General features: G+C 39.4%; 1 protein-coding gene across 1 annotated transcript in view; it reads left to right on the top strand.

Annotated features, from left to right (window-relative positions):
- The window catches only part of Asxl2 (additional sex combs like transcriptional regulator 2), a 94,997-nt gene that overhangs the window by 15,308 nt on the left and 57,811 nt on the right, over positions 1-21,878 (top strand). Inside the window, exons 2-5 of the mRNA XM_013013735.1 lie at positions 2,113-2,195; positions 5,094-5,096; positions 10,202-10,310; positions 17,588-17,738. Of these exons, the coding sequence (XP_012869189.1) occupies positions 2,113-2,195; positions 5,094-5,096; positions 10,202-10,310; positions 17,588-17,738 (346 nt within the window). The remainder of the gene's footprint in view (positions 1-2,112; positions 2,196-5,093; positions 5,097-10,201; positions 10,311-17,587; positions 17,739-21,878) is intronic.

The following is a 21,878-nucleotide window of genomic DNA, read 5'->3' on the forward strand; positions in this document are numbered from 1 at the left end:
AAAAAAAAAACACAAAAAAAACCCCAACAACAAACCTTTTATTCTGCACTTCTTCCTTGGCTTCAGTCTTTTCATTTCTAAATGAGTCTTGCACATTACTTGGCCAATTACTGTGGCCAAGTGAATGCTTGTTGCTCTTTTGTTTCATATTTTACTGGTGTTGGTCCCACCTTGTAGATAAGAATGGAGGATGCCGGGGCTGGGAAGATGGCTCAGTGGTAGAGTGCTTCCCTTGCATGCATGAGGCCCTGGGTTCAATTCCTCAGCACCACATAAGCAGAAAAAAAAAGCCGGAAGTGATGCTGTGGCTCAAGTGGTAGAGCGCTAGCCTTAAACTGAAGACCTGAGGGACAGCACCCAGGCCCAGAGTTCAGACAACCAAAAAAAAAAAAAAAAAAAAAAATGGAGGATGCCATAGATCTTTTTCACACAAGAATATTGAACAGTAAGTTAGTAAGGATGCAAATCTAAGCCAGGCACTGGTGGCTCATGCTTATAATCTTATTTACTCAAGAAGCTGACATCTGAGGGTTAAGGTTCAAAGCCAGCCTGGGCAGGAAAGTCCATGAGACTCTTATCTCCAAGTAACCACCAGAAAACTTGAAGTGGAGCTGTGGCCCAAAGTGGTAGAGTGCTAGCCTTGAGCGAAGAGCTCAGTGACAGCACCCATACCCTGAGTTCAAGCCCCACAACTGACCAAAAAAAAAAAAATGCAACTCTACTTTAGACATCATGGGATGTATGACTCCACAGCAAGTATTAATAAAAATTATGCTTCATGTAAAGTAGAGTTGGGAAGGTGGCTTAGTGGTAGAGTGCTTTCCTTGCATGCATGAAGCCCTGGGCTCGATTTCTAAGTACCACATAAACAGAAAAGGTCAGAAGTGGTGCTGTAGCTCAAGTGGTAGAGTGCTAGTCTTGAACTAAAAGAAGCTTAGGGACAGTGCCCAGGCTTTGACTTCAAGCCCCAGGACTGGCAAAAAAAAAAAAAAAGTAGAGCTGAGCCCTAGTGGTTGAGCATCAGCCTTGAGTGAAAAAGTTAAACTTGAGTTCAGACCCCAGTACCAGCATGCATGCATGCATAAATAAATAATTTGGGGAAAATTAGGTTTGGAGAGCTCCACCTCCCCCGCTTCCCCTTGAACTAAGAGGAGTTTATAACATTCAGATTTCTTAATCAGGACTGGTTTTGAACCGCAATTCTCAGATCTCAGCACCCTGAGAAGCTAGGATTACAGGCATGAGCCACTAGGGCCTGGCTCAATAAATAATATTTTAATGTTTAGAGTTATACCTTTTTGTTCCTCCCCTGAGGTATCCTCCTTTAGTTTGACTGTGTGCAAATGCTGAGTCCTGCGTGTTATCATGTCCAATTATATTTTAGACATAACTTCCACATATTAGAGAAAACATGTAATTTGTCTCTCTGAGCTTGGTACTCTCTGAGTTGTGTGTTGGTACTGAGGCTTGAAATTCAGGGCCTGGTCACTCTTCCTTAGCTTTTTGCTCAAGGCTAGCACTGTGTCACTTGAGTCACAGCTTCACTTTTGACTTTTGGTAGTTGTTTAGAGATAAGATTCTCACAAATTTTCCTGTTTATACTGGCTTGAAACCACAGTCCTCAGGTCTCAACCTCCTGAACAGCTAGGATTACAGGCGTGAGCTACTGGCACACTGGGGCCTACATGTATACCCTTCTTTTAATCCTTCTCCTTGCTTTTTAAGTGATTAAACTAACATTTAAAAAATTTATTGAGTAGTTGTACAAAGAGGTTACAATTTCAAAAGTCAGATTATGAGTACAATGCATCCTGATCAGTGTCTTCTCTAACCATAAAATAGATGTCTTAGTACAAGTTGAGGCAGAAAGTAACCAATTTCCTATCATTAATATTTGAGTTAACTTTAGCCTGTTGACCCATTTTTGCTTCAGAATTTGACTTACGTTTTTATTGAGGAATATAATGTGAAGAGTTTCTGGATATACATGGTTTGGATGTAATAAGACATAATAAATACAATGCAATTATGTATAACATACATTATATATTAAATATATGTATAAAGAGAAAATTGAAATAAATAATTCATTATTATGTACTTATTTCTCAGGTCTTAGAAAAATACCCCAATACACCCATGAGTCATAAAGAAATTCTTCAGGTTATCCAGCGAGAAGGACTAAAAGAAATCAGGTGAGTTATTTAAATATCATTAGTAGTAATTGTAATAGAGTATTTGGTAGTATATAATACTATACTTTAGTCCTAAAGATTATTAGTAATGCAGTTTGCTAACTTCTTATGTATTCAATCAGATCTATGTTAAGTCAGAAGTTAGACATAGCTCTCTGCAAGCCCATGCACTTTAATTTTTAGGACTGCCTGGATCATCTTTAAGACTATCACTTCAAGACTTTTTTCCTCATGTGTGCCAATAGTAGGCTTGTAATTAGGGCCTGGACACTGTTCCTGAGCTCTTAAGAGCTCAAGGCTAGCGTCCAGACACTTGCACCATACCTCCACTTCTGTATAGGTTATCAAGTCCAGTTATTTTTTTTTTTTGTGTGTATATATATATTTTTTTTTTTGGGGGGGGAGATCAGTCGTGGGGCTTTAACTCTGGGCTTGGACACTGTCCCTCAGATCTTCAACTCAAGGCTAGTATTCTATCACTTTGAGCCACAGCACCATTTCCAGTTTTCCAGTGGTTAATTGGAGACAGGAGTCTCCTGGACTTTCCTCCCTAGGCTGGCTTTGAACCTCAATCCTCACATCTCAGCCTCCTGAGTAGCTAGGATTACAGGTGTGAGCCACTAGTACCCAGCTATGTCCAAGTTATATTTTAGATCTAACTTCCGTATGTGTCATTTGTCTCTCTAAACTTAGTACTCTCTGAGCTTTGTGTTGGTACTAAGCCTTGGAATTCAGGGCCTACTCACTCTCTCTTAGCTTTTTGCTCAAAGCTTACTAAAATTCAATTTTAGCTCAGCAAAACAGCAATATATAAAGATCTGTTTTATTAAACATTTAGTTTTTGAAAGTGTACTAAGGAGGAAGACTAATAGGTCTTGGTACCTGCAACTTGTGTCACAGCTTCACTTTTGACTTTTTGGTAGTTATTTGGAGATAATATTCTCACAAATTTTCCTGCTTGTACTGATTTGAACCCACAATCCTCAGGTCTCAATCTTCTGAGTAGCTAGGATTACCACTTCCATTGTGGTGGCATATAACTTAATTCCGGGTGGAGCAGGAAGATCATATGTTAGTCAGTCTGGGCTATAACAAATAACAACAAATAAAGAGATGTAACCCCCTTTCCCAAAGCAGCAGTTGGGTAGTAAAATTGAAACAATTTACTTGAATTGTGATTTTTTTTTCCCTTCTGTACTGGTATTGAGGCTTGAACTCAGTGCCTTGGCACTGTTCCTGAGTTCTTTTTGCTGAAGACTAGCACTCTACCGCTTTGAGCCACAGCTCTACTTCTAGTTTTCTGGTGTTTAATTGAAGATAAGAGTTTTGGGAACCTTCCTGCCCTTGCCAGCTTTGAAACAGGATCCTTAGATCTCAGCTTTCTGAATAGCTAGGATTACAGGAGTGAGCCACTGGTACCAAGACCTATTAGTCTTCCTCCTTAGTACACTTTCAAAAACTAAATGTTTAATAAAACAGATCTTTATATATTGCTGTTTTGCTGAGCTAAAATTGAATTTTAGTAAGTTTGCCTGATATTTCAGTTTTTTATCCCAGTCAAAACCCTAAGCCTCCTTAGAGTTGGTATGTTGAGTACAGCAAATACTATATTCAATAAAAAGATTGAAGCTTTGGCAGACTGGCCACTTGAGCGACTCTACCACTAGCTACCAATTGGCACACCTTTAGCTCAATAAACAGATCAAAATATAATTTCTTTTGGGGTGCCTGGTCATGTGTGATTAGTACTGATACATGTATTAGGAACAAAGTAAACTCACATGGTATTTAAAGTTACTGTATATGTTTTACCTAGCTTGTTATCAAAGACTAATCATAACACCTATTTTTCTCCTATCTCTTGTTAAACAAAAGCATTTATAGCCACCATGCCTGGGTGGCATAGGCCTGTAGTCCTGGCTACTCGGGAGCCTGAGGGACATGGTTTGAAGCCAGCCTGAGCAAGAAAATTGATGAGACTCATCTCTCATAACCACCAAAAGCTGAAAGTGCAGTTGTGGCTCAAGTGTTAGTATACCAGCCTTGAGAAATAAAGCTAAGGGACAAGGCAAGGCCCTAAGTTCAAGCTCCAGTGGTGGCAGCAGAAAGACACAAATATAGCTACGTAAATAGTCAATATTCTCATTTCTTTCCAGCCCAAATCATTATTCCTGCAAATCTTTTGGTTACTTGTCAAGCTGAATTATCTTGAAATCATTTCATTAGAAAGAGCCCAGGTGAAACATGAAATCCAGTTTTTATTAAGTTGATATTCTATTTATCTAAGGTAAATGACTTGACTGTTAAGGAAAATGCTGCTGGTGGTTAAGCCTATGTTTTAGTTACTAGTTGTTTCCTCTCAAACCCCCAACCAAGTAGGAATGTCAGAAGGGTTTATGTTGAGAAAAAACAGAAATAAAACACTTGATTATTGACAGAAAAAGGTATTATTGTTCAAATGCACAGTGAATTCCATTATAAATCAAAGAGAAGCTAATCAAACATCAAGTCTACAGAGGATGACTTTTTGGTAGTTCCTTGAAACCAAAGTGCATGTGAAGATTATCAAAGGATGTGAACTATTCATTGCATTCTTATAGTAATAGCTATACTTTGCTGCAGTATTTCTATTCTGCCATGTAAATAAGATACTGAACCCATTTTCTGGAGTAGTTTAAACTATTTGGCTGAATTTATTGTTCATTTTTGGATAGTGAAATTTTGGACTGCATGTAAAATTTAAAATGAATGGTTTTATGAGCAAAATGGGTTTTAATATTAATTTGAGGGATTGTGAATATTTCTGGGAGAGGGTTTTTAGGTCTGTTGTTTTATAAAGAAAAATTAAAACTCTTTTTTTCCCTCCTTTGGTTTTCTTTGGGTGCATTCCAACTCCAGAAGGTAAGAAATATTACTTCATTCCAAAGAAATATATATTTGTTTTATTAGTTTAATTTTTTTGTATCATGTATCATACTGTATATTTGCTTAATAAGTTTAGGTTTATACAGTTTAAAATTTTACAAACTTAATTGAATTTAGCCTTGAATATATAGTTTTTACTTAATAAAACTAAACAATTAGTCTGAAAACTAATAATGATACTATTAGGTACATTTTATTTATTTATTTTTAGTTCTTGCAGTTTCAATCATGACTTGTGACAATAATTTTAGAAACTAAACTAAGTTTTACTAAAATCATCATGTGTCTTACTAGCATTGGAATATTTACTATTTTTTCAGATAAAAAATGAAAATATCCCAGAGATTGGCAATGTGTTTTTACTTTTACTCATATAGTATAAAATTAAAAATGTATATTTATCCTCTGGTGATTTAGAGAAGATATCAATAAATCCTGTATGGGAATGATACTTAAACCCAAGTCAGAACAGGCTAAAATTTATAGTCTGTTTTCTTTTTTGTTGTTGTTGTTATTGATTGTGGAGCTTAAACCTTTGTATCTGGGTGTTGTCCGTGAGCTCTTTTGCTCAAGGTTAGCACTCTACCACTTTGAGCCACAGCACCATTTCCAGTTTCCTGGTGGCTAATTGGAGATAAAGAGTCTCATGGGCTTTCCTTGCCTGGACTGGCTTTGAACCTTGATCTTTAGATGTCAGCCTTCTGAGTAGCTAGGATGTGAGCAGCTAACTCCCAACTATAGTCTGGATTTTTTTTTCTTTTTCTTTTTCTTTTTCTTTTTGCTGGTCCTGGGGCTTGAACTCAGGGCCTAGGCACTGTCCCCGAGCTTCTTTTGCTCAAGCACTCTACCACTTGAGCCAAAGCATCACTTCCAGCCTTTTCTGTTTATGTGGTACTGAGGAATGCTTCATGCATGCTAGGCAAGCACTCTACCACTAAACCACATTCCCAGCCCTAGTCTGTATTCTTTACTGTGTTAGCAAAGTGTTATAAAATAACCCTATTATTTAAACTCCTATGACTATTATAAGTTCATATAGGTATTTGTAACAGTTACCTATCTACCTTTGGGGGGGGAAATGAAAAAAAAACACAAAAAACTAGGAGTGGAATGGCTGGATAATGTAACAGATAGTGCCACATGGTTTTTGGATTTAGCACTACACATTACTTTTTTATGTTTTTGTGTGCCAGTCTTGGAGCCAGAACTCAGGGCCTGGGTGCTGTCCTTGAGGGTTTTTTCTTTTGCTCAAGGCTAGTGCTTTATCACTTGAGCCACAGCTCCACTTCAGGCCTTTTCTGTGGTTAATTGGAGATAGGAGTTTCACAGACTTTTCCTGCCTGGTTGGATTGAACCTGGATTCTCAGATCAAAGCCTTCTGAGTAGCTAGGATTATAGGCATGAGCCACTGGCTAGAACGCCTTTTATTTTTTGTTTGTTTTTTTTGGTTGGTCCTGGGGCCTGAACTCTGGGCCTGGGCTCTTTAGCTCAAGGCTAGCACTCTACCATTTGAGCCACAGCACCATTTCCAGCTTTTTCTGCTTATGTGGTGCTGAAGAATTAAACCCAGGACCTGCCTCATGCATGCAAGGCAAGCACTCTACTGCTGAGCCACCTTCCCAGCCCAGAATGCCCTTTAAAAAAATATTTTTTTTAAAATCATTATTAATTGTCTCACAAATCCCTGTTCTGTGATTAAGGCTTGCTGAATATGTGGACTTTTCCTGCAGTTAAGAGTGGTTAATAATGTTGGCAGGACTGTTTGATCTTATAATGGCAGTTTCAATTTCCCCTTCCCATTTGGTTATCTATGGACCCGATTAGAATTCTGCTGCTTTTCTTCTGGATTTCTTTGTAGTTTTTTGCTTCCTGTCATGTGATTCTGATTATCAGAATCTCTTCTGTCTCTTCAGAATCACCAGATTCTCATGTGTGGAGTAAAAATGACAGATGCTTCTAATCCAACATCTTGCTCTACTTTTGTTTTCTGGGTTTGTATTTTAGTACTGTTCTTCTTTAATGTTCTACTTTAATTTCTTCTTTTTTTTTTTTTTTGTGCCAGGTCTTGAACTCAGGGCCTGGGCACTGTCCCAGAGCTTTTTTGCTTAAGGCTAACAGTCTACCACTTGAGCCACAGCTCACTCCACTTCTGGCGCTCTATGTATGTGTGTGTGTGTGTGTACTTGTTTGGCGATAAGAGACTCATGGCGCTCTGTGTGTGTGTGTGTGTGTACTTGATTGGAGATAAGAGAATGGCGCTGTGTGTGTGTGTGTGTGTGTGTGTGTGTGTGTGTGTGTGTACTTGATTGGAGATAAGAGACTCATGGGCTTCCCTGCCCAGGGCTGACTTGTTAACCAGTAACCTCATAGGTAAACATCAATGCCATGTCCTTAATGCAAGGCCAAACCAAGAATATTTCCTAGTAGTTTTTCTTGCAAGAATTTTTTTTTTGATTTGGTAAAAAATCAAAAGGAAAATGCAAATCTGCTTATAGTGGAAATGATGTGAACTTTTGTGTGTGTGTACGCGCGCACGCGCGCGTTGCCTTTTTTTTTTTTTTTGTCTTGAGGCTTGAACTCAAAGCCTGGGCTCTGTCTCTGAGCTCCTTTTTGCTCAAGGCTAGCGCTCTACCAATTGAGCCATGGTGCCACATCCAGCTTTTTCTGTTTATGTGGTACTGAAGAATCAAACCCAGGGCTTCATGCATTCTAGGCAAGCACTCTACTACTAAGCCAATTCCCAGCTCCTGCTTTTTTGTTTTGTTTTGGATCATGGGGCTTGAACTGAGGTCTTGGGTGCTGTCCCTGAGCTCTTTCGCTAGGCTAGTACTCTCCTACCTACTTTGAGCTACAACACTACTTCTAGTTTTTCAGGTGATTAATTGGAGATAAGAGTCTCACAGACTTTCCTGCCCTGACTAGCTTTGAACTGAGATCCTTAGATCTCATCCTCCTGAGTGATTAGGATTACAGACACGAGCCACCAGCACCTGGCATATTTTGCTTTATATGTTCTACTTATAATTGGAAATGATGTTAGCTTTGTGCATATGCGTGTGTATTTTGCTTTTTTTTTTTTTTATTTGGGTCCGGTCGTGGGGCCTGAACTCTGGGCCTGGGCGCTGTCCCTCAGCTCTTCAGCTCAAGGCTAGCGCTCTAGCGCTTGAGCCACAGTGCCACTTCCGGCTTTTTTTTCCCCTGCTTATGTGGTGCTGAGGAATCGAACCCAGGGCCTCATGCATGCAAGGCAAGCGCTCTACCACTGAACCACCTTCCCAGCCCTTGCTTTTTTTTTGCTTGTAATAGGACTTGAACTGTGGGTTTGGGCACTGTCCCTGAGCTCAAGGAGAATGCTCTACCACTTGAGCTACATTGCCACTTCTGGCTTGGGGCTTGAACTCAAAGCCTGGACTCTGTCTCTGAGCTTCTTTTGTTCAAGGTTTAGCACTGTACCATTTGAGCCATAGTGCCACTTCTGGCTTTTTTTGTTTTATGTGGTACTGAGGAATCGAACCCAGAACTTCATGCATGCAAGGCAAGCACTCTACTAGTAAGCTACATTCCCAGCCTTTTCTGCTTTTTGGAGTAGTTTATTGGAGATAAAGAGTCTCAAGGACTATCCGGCTGAGGCTGATTCCAACCACAGTCCTCAAATCTCAGCCTCCTGTGTAGCTAGGATTACAGGCATAAGCCACTGGCTCCTGGCTGTGTTTTGCATTTTAAGGCAGGGTTCTAACTGTGTAGCCTGGGCTCATCTTAAACATTATCCTTCTGCTTTAGCTTCTCAAGTGCTGAGATTATAGGCATGTTTCACTTTACCTTGCTGGAATATATACTTTTTTGTAGATGTATACTATATACTTAAAATTTCAAAATAATTATCTTAAGATTTTACATGCAAATAAACATTTAGAAGCCTATTTAATAGCCTTTAAAGCATTAAGTATTTAAAATAGTACAAGAAACCATGCCTATGTTAGGTTTTATAGATCAGATTTAGTTTGATCCTATAATATAAAAGGAGATATTGATTATGTATGTTCTCTTTAAAAATTTTCAGAGTTTGTACTAGATAAATCAGAAAGCTTGAAGAATAAATTTGTGATATCTCTGTGTTTTCTGGGCTCACAAGTTAGATACCAGTGGGGTTAAAGGAATCTTTCTGTTTGTTGGTCTGTCTTGTGTGTAGGTATGTGTGCTGGTCATGGGTCTTAAACTCAGGGTCTGGGTGCTGTCCCTGAACTTGTGTACTTAAGGACAGCACTCTGCCACTTGAGCGATAATACCATTTCTAGCTTTTTGTTATTTAATTGGAGATGACAGTCTCAGGGACTTTTCCTGCCTTGGATGCCTTTGAACTGTCATACTTAGGTTTCAGCCTCCTAAGTAGCTAGGATAATAGGTGTGAGCCCTGAGGATTGACTCTTTTTTTCTTTTCTTTTTTGCTAGTATGGGGCTTGAACTCAGAGCCTGGGTACTGTTCCTTAGCTGTTTTGTTTAAGGCTTGTGCTCTACCATTTAAACCATAGCCACTTTTTTTTTTTTTTTTGGTCGGCCGTGGGGCTTGAACTCTGGGCCTGGGCGCTGTCCCTCAGCTCAAGGCGAGCGCTCTACCACTTGAGCTACAGCACCACTTCCGGTTTTCTGGTGGTTTATTGGAGATAGGAGTTTCACGGTCTCTCCTGCCCGGGCTGGCCTTTGAACCTCGATCCTCAGATCTCAGCCTCCTGAGTAGCTAGGATTATAGATGTGAGCCACCAGCGCCCAGCTGCCTTTTTTTTTTTTTTTTTTTGGTGGTCAATTGGAGGTAAGAGTCTCATGGACTTTGCTAGCCAGCTGGCTTCAAACTGCAGTCCTCAGATCTCAGTCTCCTAAATTGCTGGGATTCTAGGCATAAGCTACCAGAATGTGTGTGTATGCTCCATGTTTTCCATGGCAGCTTCTTTTTAAGATTGATAGGCCTTTCATAATTTATGAAGCATGTTTAAGTACAGGAGTATTGATCAGTTTATAAAAAGTTAAGTCAACATTTTATAGAGTATTCAGACAGAAACTAATCTGTTCATTTTGTTGTTTTGCAGTGGGACTTCCCCTCTTGCCTGCCTGAATGCTATGCTACATACCAACTCCCGAGGTGAAGAAGGCATCTTCTATAAAGTTCCAGGTAGAATGGGAGTATATACTTTGAAGGTAAATACTTTTGTTGGGGAACTATTTTAAAAAGAAAAACAGTAAGTGACAACATATAATACTTGAGTCATAGAGAAAATAAGTTTTTGAACTTTTTTTGTTTTTTTTTTTTTTTGGTCTGTCGTGGAGTTTGAACTCTGGCCCAGGGCACTGTCCCTCAGCTCTTCAGCTCAAGGTGAGCGCTCTACCACTTGAGCCACAGCGCCACTTCCAGTCTTCTGAGTTGTTTTATTGGAGATAAGACTCTCACAGACTTTCCTACCCAGGCTGGCTTTGAACTGTGATCCTCAGATCTCAGCCTCCTGAGTAGCTAGGATTACAGGTGTGAGCTACCGGTGCCCGGCCGTTTTTTAACTTATTTTTAGGAAAACGTAATATTTTCAGCCCTGAAGTTTAAACATTACTGAGTGTTTAAAACAAATAAATAATGTGTGTGTTGGGGTTTGGACTTAAGGTCTTATAGGTGCTAAGCACAAGCTTTATTAGCTTCCTGTCCTTATAGAAACTAACCTTTAATGACCTCTTGGCCAATCTGTAAGTAACTTTGTTCTCTATGATAATTTTGTCTTAAAAAGACAGAATAAACTTAACTTTCAGTGACTCTCTTAAAGAATATCACATGGCAAAGTACTGGTGGTTCTTGCTTCTTCCTCAAGATAATACATTTTGAAGTCACCTCTGGCAGAAAACTCTGAGAGGCCCATCTCCAGTTAACCAGAAAAAAAAAACAAGTTGGTGGTCTGGTCTAACAGATAGAGTGATAGCTGTGAACTAGCTAGCTTAGCAAGGGAGCTTTGGTATCAGGGAAAAAAAAAAGTCTCAGCTAGGCACCTATGGCTCATGCCTGTAATACTAGCTACTCAGTTCTGAGGATTGCAATTTAAAGCCAGCCAGGCAGGAAAGTCCACGACACTTTAACTCTGATTAACCACCAAAAAGCCAAAAGTGGAGCTGTGACTCAAGAACAGCACCGAGGCTCTGAGTTCAAGCCTCAGGACCAGCACAGCGGAGAAAGGTTTTACCGTGGAACATACTACCTCAATACTTTTCACTACTTAAATTGAATTTTCTACTAAAACCCATGGTTGTAGTTGTTACTATTATTAAAATTAAAATTGGGAAGACAGAATAGGAGAGACACTTGAATTTATACATACAGGCAGGAACTTCCTGAACAGAGTCCCAGGGTCACAACAAATTGGAGAGTCTCAACAAATGGGAATACCTTAAAATAAAAAGTTTCTGCAGGGCTCGGAAGGTGGCTCAGTGGTAGAGCGCTTGCCTTGCATGCCTGAGGCCCTGGATTTGATTCCCCAGCACCACATAAGCAAAAAGAAAAAAGCCGGAAGTGGCGCTGTGGCTCAAGTGGTAGAGCGCTAGCCTTGAACTGAAGAGCTGAGGGACAGCGCCAAGGCCCAGAGTTCAGGCCCCACGACCAGACCCCCCCCCCAAACAAAAAAAAAGTTTCTGCACAGCTAAAGACATAGCAACCAAACTAGGACAGCCAAACTAATTGGAAAAAATATTCGCCAGCAATATATCAGACAAGGGCCCAATATCCACTATATATAGGGAACTCAAGAAACTAATCCCTCCCAAACCTAACAAACTAATTACTAAATGGGCAAGGGAACTAAAGAGAGAATCCTCAGAAGAAGAGATACAAATGGCAAAGAAACACATGAGGAAATGTTCACCATCCCTGTTTGTAAAGGAAATGCAAATAAAAACAATCCTGAGATACCGCCTTACCCCAGTCAGAATGACCCACTTCCTAAATTCAGCCAACAACAAATGCTGGAGGGGATGTGGAGAAAGAGGAACACTATTGCACTGCTGGTGGGAATGTACACTAATACAACTACTCTGGAATGCAGTCTGGAGGTACCTCAGAAAGCTAAATATAGACCTCCCCTATGACCCAGCCATACTACTCCTAGGCATCTATCCTGAACAACAGGAGCCAGGATACAAGGATTCAGGCACCTCCATGTTCATTGCAGCACTGTTCACAATAGCCAAGATATGGAAACAACCCATATGCGCCACTACAAATTAATGGATCCAAAAAATGGAATATTATGCAGCCATTAGAAAGTACAAAATAATGGCATTCACAGGGAAATGGATGGAACTAGAAAAAAATCATGTTGAATGAGGTAAGCCAAGAGCAAAGAGACAAACGGCACATGGTCTCCCTGATATGTGGATGTTAAATCCAGAACGTAAGGAGCTACGACAAAATAAACAAGACTCGAGAAACAAAGGACCTCTACTCATCTGATCCCATGCTGCTGACCACACTAAGCAAAAGGAAAGAAATGTACATATCACCGATGTGGAAGAAGTAGCTGTATTGTCAAAGCTCATAGAATCCACAAACTTTATAGACCACAATAAAGACAATTTGCCCCATGAAGGTTAGAATGGGTTTGTGACTTCAGGTATCCCTATTTCACAAGACTATGAAAATTTATGAAATGTATGTAATAATCACAATAAAAGTTGGGATGATTTAATTTTCTTGACTATTGTTTGTCAGATAGTATCAGAACAAGAAAATGAATCCTGACTTTACTCCCAAACCAATCAAAAGCTGATTCACATAATTACTCCTACACTGGGAAGGGATCTTCACTTATCAATATCCTTTTGCTTATAAACAAGAAAACTGACTCAAATGTGCTTGAGCAAGGTAGATAGAGACTTATTAGCTGTAACTAACCAGTTGAGCTAGGTTTTCCAGCGATGTCATCAGCTCTTCCTTGGTGTCTCTACTTTCTTTTTGTCTGTCAACCTGAGAACTAAAGTAGGAGTCTCGTGTATAATTTCCTTTCAAATTTATTTGAAAATTATATTGAACTAGTTTGTTTTTTTTTGGGGGGGGGTCCGGTCGTGGGGCCTGAACTCTGGGCCTGGGCACTGTCCCTCAGCTCTTCAGCTCAAGGCTAGTGCTCTACCACTTGAACCACAGCGCCACTTCCGGCTTTTTTTCTTTTTGCTTATGTGGTGCTGAGGAATCGAACCCAGGGCCTCGAGCATGCAAGGCAAGTGCTCTACCACTGAGCCACCTTCCCAGCCCTTGACCTAGTTTTACAGAAGTTTTTCAATTCAGTACTCCAATTTATGTGTATGGTACATCTTGATCAATGTCATCCCTTTCACCTAATTTTTGTTTGGCCTAATTGGTTTGCCCTGGCCCATATGGTCATACTTAAGTGATAGCTGTTTCTAAATATTTAGAGTCTACTGATTGGCCAATTTTAGGATTATAATCACCCTTGATGTAAAGCAAGGTTATGATTAAGATTAATCTTACTTTAGCCAAGTGAAGTGAGGAAAGGGAATTTTCCTCCAAAGAAGTTTATTAGCAGATGGAATGAATGATTGGCAGGCAATTACTGTGTCTGTGTGTGTATCAGACTGTTCCCTGCCTGGTAACTTTTTTTTTTTTTTCTTTGGGTAGGTGATAGGGCCTGGGCACTGTCCCTGAGCTCTTTTGCTCAAGGCTAACACTCTGCCCCCTTTGAGCCACAGTGTAAGCCACAGGGTGGCTTCCCTGTTAACCATTTAGCTCTGAGCTACAGTCATTACTGTGCTCAATGGTTATCTGTAGCCCATTATCATTAATGGTTCTAACTCCCTATGACAGCTATTTGTCTATTGTAGTTAACTTCCTGTCTATTATGGTTAAAATCCTATGGATGTCTTCTTTTCTTTGAGAACTTAGCTGTTCTAAACCTTCCATAATTTTAATAATATACCTTAAATGCTTACTGTGTTTTAGAGACTAGAAAAAGCCTAAATGTTTCTTCTATTCTTATATAGTACCACTAAATACACCTCCTGACACCAGATTTGTGGTTATCTTCTCCAATAGATCAAGCAGTTCTCTAGCAGCACCTGATGGGTGCCTTGTAATTCAACTCAGTTCTTACATATAGAGATGGTATTAGATCCCACAGGTTGAGGGTTTAGTCCCATGAGACTTAGATACCAAGTACAAGGCCCAGGTTGTGACCTGACCTCTGACACACTGGTAAAATCAGTTTCCATGACCTTTTCCTTGGTGGTTTCAATTCATTTGTTATGATGGCTCACAGAAATCCCTTCCTTCCCTGTTTTCCCTAAATCTTCCTCTCTTCTCCCCCCCTTCCTCCCATTTATAATGAAAGATACTATGAAGGATACCAATGAATAACTAGATAGAAGAGATAGCACAGTGACATGTTTACTAAGGGGCATGGAGCTTCTAATGTACTTTTAGCACACATATTTAGCTATCTGGAAGCTTCTCCAAACCCTCTGAACTTTTGGGGTTTTGTGGAGGTATGATTGATTGTATCATTGGCCATTGGTGATCAACCCTTGAGTCCTTTCTCCTGAGAGGTTAGGCTCAATGTTTCAGTAATTTAATCACATAGTTGGCTCCCTTGGCTCCCATTTTGAGGCTATCTAGAAGCTACCCAGAGTCATCTCACCAGAACAAAAGATGCTTCTACTTCCTAGGAGATTCCAAGGAATTTAAATGTTATATGTCAGGAACTGAGATCAAAGGTCTAATATCAGAACAAGAGATTTTCCTAATGCCACTTAAGGAAATTTCAACCTTTTTCTGTACTATGTCAGGAAACAGAGCCAGACATCAAATAATATATTTATTACATCACAGTATCAAGTCTGCCAGAAATAGTAGATGTTATAAAGAAGCATAGGTGCCTGGTTCTTGCCTGTAATCCTAGCTGCTCAGTAGGCTGAGATCTGAAGATTACAGTTCAAAGTCAGTAAAGTTTGTAGGGCTCTTACCTCCAGTTAACTACCAAAGCTGAAGGTGTAGGTGGTCGCTCAATGGGCAGAGTACCAGCCCTGAGTGGAAAAGCTAAGGGACAGTGCCTGTACTTGAGTTCAAGCTCTAGTACTGATGAAAAATAAATAAACGGTAGTTCTTGGTCTCTTTAAAGCTCACATTTCAGTTTTTGAAATAGGTTCATGTTCACAAATGTATTGTTCTAAAGTACTACAAAATTTAAGTGAAGTATTTTGAATGAATAGATCTAGAAAGATTTTCTTGTTATTTATTTTTAGGGTTTATTTGTAGCTGGACATTGACAGATAAGTAGTGGGAATAAGGAAGAACCTTTTCAGAAAATGAGAATTTGTTCAAGAAAAGGCACTAAGATTCAGAATGGATTTGGTAGTCGAGAAAATTGGAAAAGCTAAACTATAAACTATGTGTGAGCTTCTGTGGTAAGGAGTTGAGAATATGGTAAAAATTAGACATTAGTAGATGTTAAACTGCAGAAGCATTTAAGCCTGACTTGAGGGTGTGTGAGGGTGTGTGTGTATGTGTGTGTGTGTTAGTAGTAGTAGTAGTAGACAGAGGTTTTCCAGATGAGTTTATTCTATTCTGTGTTTAAGAAGATAATTCAAGTAGGATAGATTTCATGTTGAAACAACTAAATTCATGATTATAGTTGTTTGGAAGAGAAACTCTGGTTTTAATTGAGTAGTAAAAGCTGGAGGCAAGGACATTAGAGAAATAGAATGTATTGTATTTGGAGTGGGTAAAAGATTCTAAGATCTGGGGCATGAGCAGTTGAGGCCAGAGGGATCACAAGTTTTTTACAAAAAGAAGATAATTATATTTGTATTTCAGATACTTGTTGAACCTACAGGTCAAGATGTGTGGCTGACAACTAACTCTATAAAAGCTGTCCTGCATTTTGAAGGAAGGAATAGAAAAATATGGGGTCTGTATTTTAAGAAAGTGTATAACATAAGAGATGGCGTAGAGGGAAACATAAATGAAAAATGACCGTTCTTTACTAGACCAGAGTTTATAGTCTTGCCTATAGTATCATATGGATACCAATTGTACATAGGAGGGTCACATTTTTGCGTCTGTCAGAATTATTTTTTAAATCTCATTATAAAAATAAATTATGTGAGAATAAAATTTGTGGGAAAAAATCCATAGTTTTATAACTTAGGAATAACATTTACTAATCTTTACATGTATGTTTTTATATACTACATAAATACATAGTAACATTTATTGAGCTCTTACACTAGGCACTGTTACAAGCATTTCATATTAGTGATTTAATTCTCCGAATGACCTTTTAAGGTAGGTACTCTTATTCTTACCTTCTATGTAGGGAAACTGAGGCATGAGAGGCTAAGACTTTGGCCAGTGCTGAACTATTAGGAGAAAATAAAAGCCAGCAACCCTTATTTTCCCAGTCCTTGGGACTGTAACTACCTTATTATATTTCTCACATATTGAAGTGACACAATTTTTTTTTTTTTTGTCGGTCGTGGGGCCTGACTGGGCCTGGGTGCTGTCCCTCAGCTCTTCAGCTGTAGACTAGCTCTCTACCACTTGAGCCTCAGCCCTACTTCTGGCTTTTCCTGCTTATGTGGTACTGAGGAATCGAACCCAGGGCCTCATGCATGCAAAACAAGCACTACCACTGAGCCAACTTCCCAGCCCTGGACACAATCGTTTTTAATTGAGTGCCAAAATCAAAAAGGTTTTAAAATAATTCTTTTTCTTTTTCTTTTTTTTTTTTTTGTCAGTTGTGGGGCTTGAACTCAAGGCCTGGTCACTGTCCCTGCGCCTCTCTGCTCAAGGCTAGCACTCTACCAGTGGAGCCATAGAGCCACTTCCAGTTTTTGTGTGGTTAATTAGAGATAAAAGTATCTCGGGGACTTTTCTACCCAGTCTGGCTTTGAACCACGATCCTCAGTTCTCAACCTCCTTGACTAGCTAGGATTACAGGTGTGAGCCACTACTGACTGGCAAAAATAATTTTCCTATTTGACTTTTACTACTTAACAATATTCAGGAACAAATTAGATTGAAATAATGTAGTATCTCTTGCTATCCAGACATAGAACTCTAATGGAATTCTGAAAGCACAGGGTTACACACATATACACTTGTACACTGCTAAACAAAATCATTAGATTTTTGTATCCTAAACATTTCACCGTTTTCTTGGACTGACCTGTACCCATCCTTTGTCTTAATATAAACCTGTATGTTGTGCCCTTATATAAATTTTTCACATAATTTTTATCATTGGATGTAGATGGAAACTTAACTGGTCCCAAAAGTAGAGAGGGAAGGAATTACAAAAATATTGGTTTAGCTACTGTTTCATAATACTAACAATTAGTCAGTACAATTAAGTTGCAACGTTGGATGTTAGAAATTGAATTCCTATTTGCTGAAATGAGAATAATTAGTCCTAATTGGATCCCTACATTTTCAGAAAGATGTGCCGGATGGAGTAAAAGAGCTATCAGAAGGTTCAGAAGAAAGCAGTGATGGTCAGTCAGATTCCCAAAGTTCTGAAAACAGCAGCAGCAGCAGTGATGGTGGCAGCAACAAAGAAGGGAAAAAGAGCAGGTGGAAAAGGAAAGGTAAATCTACTTCATTCTTCCTTCAATAAAGCACTGAATGTTGTAAGACAAATGAGCTTGTTGGTCACTTCTCTTTTCCCAGACTGCATGATGGTTACTCTTTTCCCTTATCCTCTCAATTGTTATTTTCTAGTAGTATACTGCAGTAATGGAAATGTTTTTATCTATACTGCCCCACATTACACAGCGGGCACTAGTTAAAGTCTGGTTTTAGCTTCATAACAAAACAGCAAAAGGTCCAGACATTTCCAATTTTGTTGTTGTTGTTTTTCAGTCATGGGGCTTGAACTCAGGTCCTGGGTGCTGTCCCTTAGGTATTTTGTTCAAGGCTTACACTATCATTGGAGCTATGGCTCTACTGTTAGCTCTTTGGGTAATTGGAGATAAGAATCTTTCCTGCTTATACTGGCTTCAAACCTTGATCCTCAGATCTCAGCCTCCTAGTAGCTAGGATTACAGTCATGAACCACTGATGCAAGGCTCTTTTGCGTATTTTTAACAAGCTTGATTTGTTGTTATTGGGCTAAATAAGCACATATCTGTCTTTCATTAGATAAATGTTTTACACATATTTTCTCAAACTGTGGTTTTTAATTCCCTTGGACATTTCTTTTCCCCTCCCTCCCCTTATTTTTTGTCTTCTTTTTTTTCTTTTTGAGGCAACCTTTCACTATGTACCCCAGACTGACCACCAACTTTTGGTCTTCCTGCCTCAGTATCCTGAGTGCTGGGATTACAGGTATGCACCACCATAGTGGGTTTTGGTAGTTTCATTTCACAGAGCAGATGTTTTTAATTTAAGTGAAGTCCTGCTCATCAGTTCTTTCTTTCCTGGATTATGTCTTTGGGGATTTATCTAAAAAGTCATTACCAAACCCAGAGTCACTTAGATTTTGCTCTTTGAGGACTTCTGTAAGTTTGCATTTTATATTTTGTATTGAAGTCTGTTAACTTTTTGAGTTAATTTTATGAAGTATAGGGAATCTGTGTCTAGATTTTTTTTTTTTGTCAGTGGTGGGGCTTGAACTATGGGCTTGGGCGCTGTCCCTGCCCTCTTCAGCACAAGGCGAGTGCTGTACCCCTGGAGCCACAGTGCTATTTCCGGTTTTCTGGTCGTTAATTGGTTAATTGGAGATAAGAGTCTCATAGCGGGGAAGGTGGCTCAATGGTAGAGTGCTTGCCTTGCATGCATGAGGCCCTGGGTTCGATTCCTCAGCACCACATAAGCAGAAAAAGCCAGAAATAGGGCTGAGGCTCAAGTGGTAGAGCGCTAGCCTTGAAATGAAGAGCTAAGGGACGGTGCCCAGGTCCAGAGTTCAGGCCCACCACCCACCAAAAAAAAAAAAAAAGGCTCTCAGACTTTCCTGCCCGAGCTGGCTTTGAACCGCAGTTCTCAGATCTCAGCCTCCTTAGTAGCTAGGATTATAGGCGTGAACTGCTGTCACCTGGCAGGGACACCACCCAGGCCCAGAGTTCAAGATCCATGACCGAAAAAAACCAACAAAAACTGGCATTTTAATTTTTTTTTGTTGGTCATGGGGTCTGAACTCCGGGCCTGGGCGCTGTCCCTGAGCTCTTCAGCTCTAGGCTAGTGCTCTAGCACTTGAGTCACAGTGCCACTTCCCGTTTTTTCTGCTTATGTAGTGCTGAGGAATTGAACCCAGGGCCTCATGCGTGCACGGCAAGCACTCTACCACTGAGCCATCTTCCTAGCCCCTTAATTTTAAATTTAACCAGTCAAATGTGTTGGACAACACTCCAGGTTTTACCTTGTTTGTTCTTAGTGCTTAGCCACGTACAGGCTTTTTAAAGAGGCTCTTATTTTACTTGCTGCTCTATCCTCTGTTCTAAACTTTGATCACTTACTGCTAGTTATAGCAGTTAAGCACTCTCCTTACCAGGAAAAGAATGTTATTCCTTTCTTTTAGAATCACCAAACATAGTCTGCTTGTCATTTCCTGTTTGATGTCTGCTTCAGAACTAACCTGAAAGCTTTTTTTATGGAGTAGTGTTTGCTTTCCAGTAGCTTCCCAGGAAGGGATTTTCCAATTAAGGATAAAGCTTTATTACTTATTCCTGACAGTTATTCTGTAGCTTTTTGTTAAAGTCTGTTTGAACAGGGAAAATCCTTTTTTATCCCAACATTTATAATTTAGATGTACATAGCAAGAAAAATGTAAGCCAGCTCTTGAGTCCTTTATAGAGGTATTGGTATTTCTGAGTAAATAGATATGTAAGGATTTTCCTAGCTTGAATATGTTTTAAAATTTGAGTGTGAGCTGGGAATGTGGCTTAGTGGTAGAGTGCTTGCCTAGCATGCATAAAGCCCTGGGTTTGATTCCTCAGTACCACATAAACAGAAAAAAACGTTGCAAGTGGCACTACAGCTCAAGTGGTAGAGTGCTAGCTTTGAACAAAAGAAGTTCAGGGACAGTGCTCAGGCCCTGAGTTCAAGCCCTAGGACTGGCAAAAATAAAAATAAAATTGAGTGATAGGTGAGCTGTATTTAGATCTAGAAGCTTCTTGGAATATTAGGTTCATTAATTATAAGTGCCTTCAGAAGTGTTAATATGACTGGTCCATTACTATCCCTGTGTTAACATGTGGAGAAAACTGAGACAATAGGTGGCCTAATCTATGTTCTCTGGTATAGCTACTGCCTTTACAGATTGTAAACAGAGAATCTTAGCTTTACATTCAGAACTACTTGGAGGCCCTTGCTGATTTTAGTCATTAGGGACAAATGGAATGAAAGCAAGACCAAGAAGGAGCCTTAGAGACCCAAATCCTTGATGCATAATTTGAATGTAATCTTTATTGGTACTAAAAGGATGTTTGGTTCAGAGCCTCTCCCCCCCCCCCACTTTTTTTGTCTTTAGAGGGTCGTGGGGCTTGAACTCTAGGCTTGGGCGCTGTCCCTGAGCTCTTTAGCTCAAGGCTAGTGCTCTACCAGCTGAGCCACAGTGCTACTTCTAGCCTTTTCTGTTTATGTAGTGCTGAGGAATTGAACCCAGGGCCTCATGCATGTGAGGCAAGCATTCTACCGCTGAGACATTTTCCCAGCACAGAGCCCTCTTTTTCATAGTCTGGATAAGCACCTGCTTTTTTTTTTTTTTTTTTCCATTCCTGGGGCTTAAACTCAGGGCCTGGAAACTGCTCCTGAGCTTCTTTTGCTCAAGGCTAGCACTCTACCACTAGCGCTGCAGCACCACTTCCAGCTTTTTTTTGTTTATGTGGTACTGAGGAATTGAACCCAATGCTTCATGCACTCTACCACTAAGCCACCTTCCTAGCTTTTATTAGAGCATAGAGTCAATGTGAAAAAGTTTTTACCTTTTTCTGCTTCTTCTCATTTTAATTTTCTTTGTAAATTTGGAAATTATAAGATTAAGGTCCAAGCCACATCATTAGTAAAGGAGAATAAACAAGATTTTTATTTTCTAGATAGAATTGGATGCAGGAAAATCAATGTTACAGGAAGTCAGTCTAGTAACTGTGAACAGAATCATTATCTGGGACTTCACTAGGGGGGATCCTTGATTTTTGTGGGCCACAAATGCTACAGAAGCTATTTTGATTAGTTGCCAGTGATTTTTCTTGCTCAGAATCAGTGGTTATAAATGGCCTTTCAAGAAATTGAGGTAAATATGTTATGATACAGAAATACTTAAGAAATAACCACATAACCCCATTGTCAGAAGCTTAATAGTTACATTTGAATATTATAACTTTGTGCTACTCTTTGCAGGATAATATAAGGCATTAACAGCAAGGTAATAAAAAATGTTCATCTCTTTGAGACTCCATCATAACATTGGTTGTCCTTGAATTACAGTAAATGAGATGTTCTATAAAGTTTTTTCTGGCTGTTGCTAGCCTCTATAAAGCTGGGTGAAGAAGGGTTCTAAAGAATGGTTAGAGGTATATGTGATGTTATATGAAACTCATATTTACTTAAGCAATCTGATATTCTCAGAAAATTGATTAAAAAATACCCCGACATACCAGTAATAAAAAATTGGTGTAGTCTGTCATAGAATGTGCATCTTTTATTTATGGATCATTCATATGATACAGATACTACTACATTACTAGGTAAATATTCCATACCAATGAATTTTTTAAATTATTTTTTATTTT

The sequence above is a fragment of the Dipodomys ordii genome, unplaced genomic scaffold (assembly GCF_000151885.1).
Source record: "Dipodomys ordii isolate 6190 unplaced genomic scaffold, Dord_2.0 Scaffold20, whole genome shotgun sequence".
In the NCBI taxonomy this organism is placed as follows: Eukaryota; Metazoa; Chordata; class Mammalia; order Rodentia; family Heteromyidae; genus Dipodomys; species Dipodomys ordii.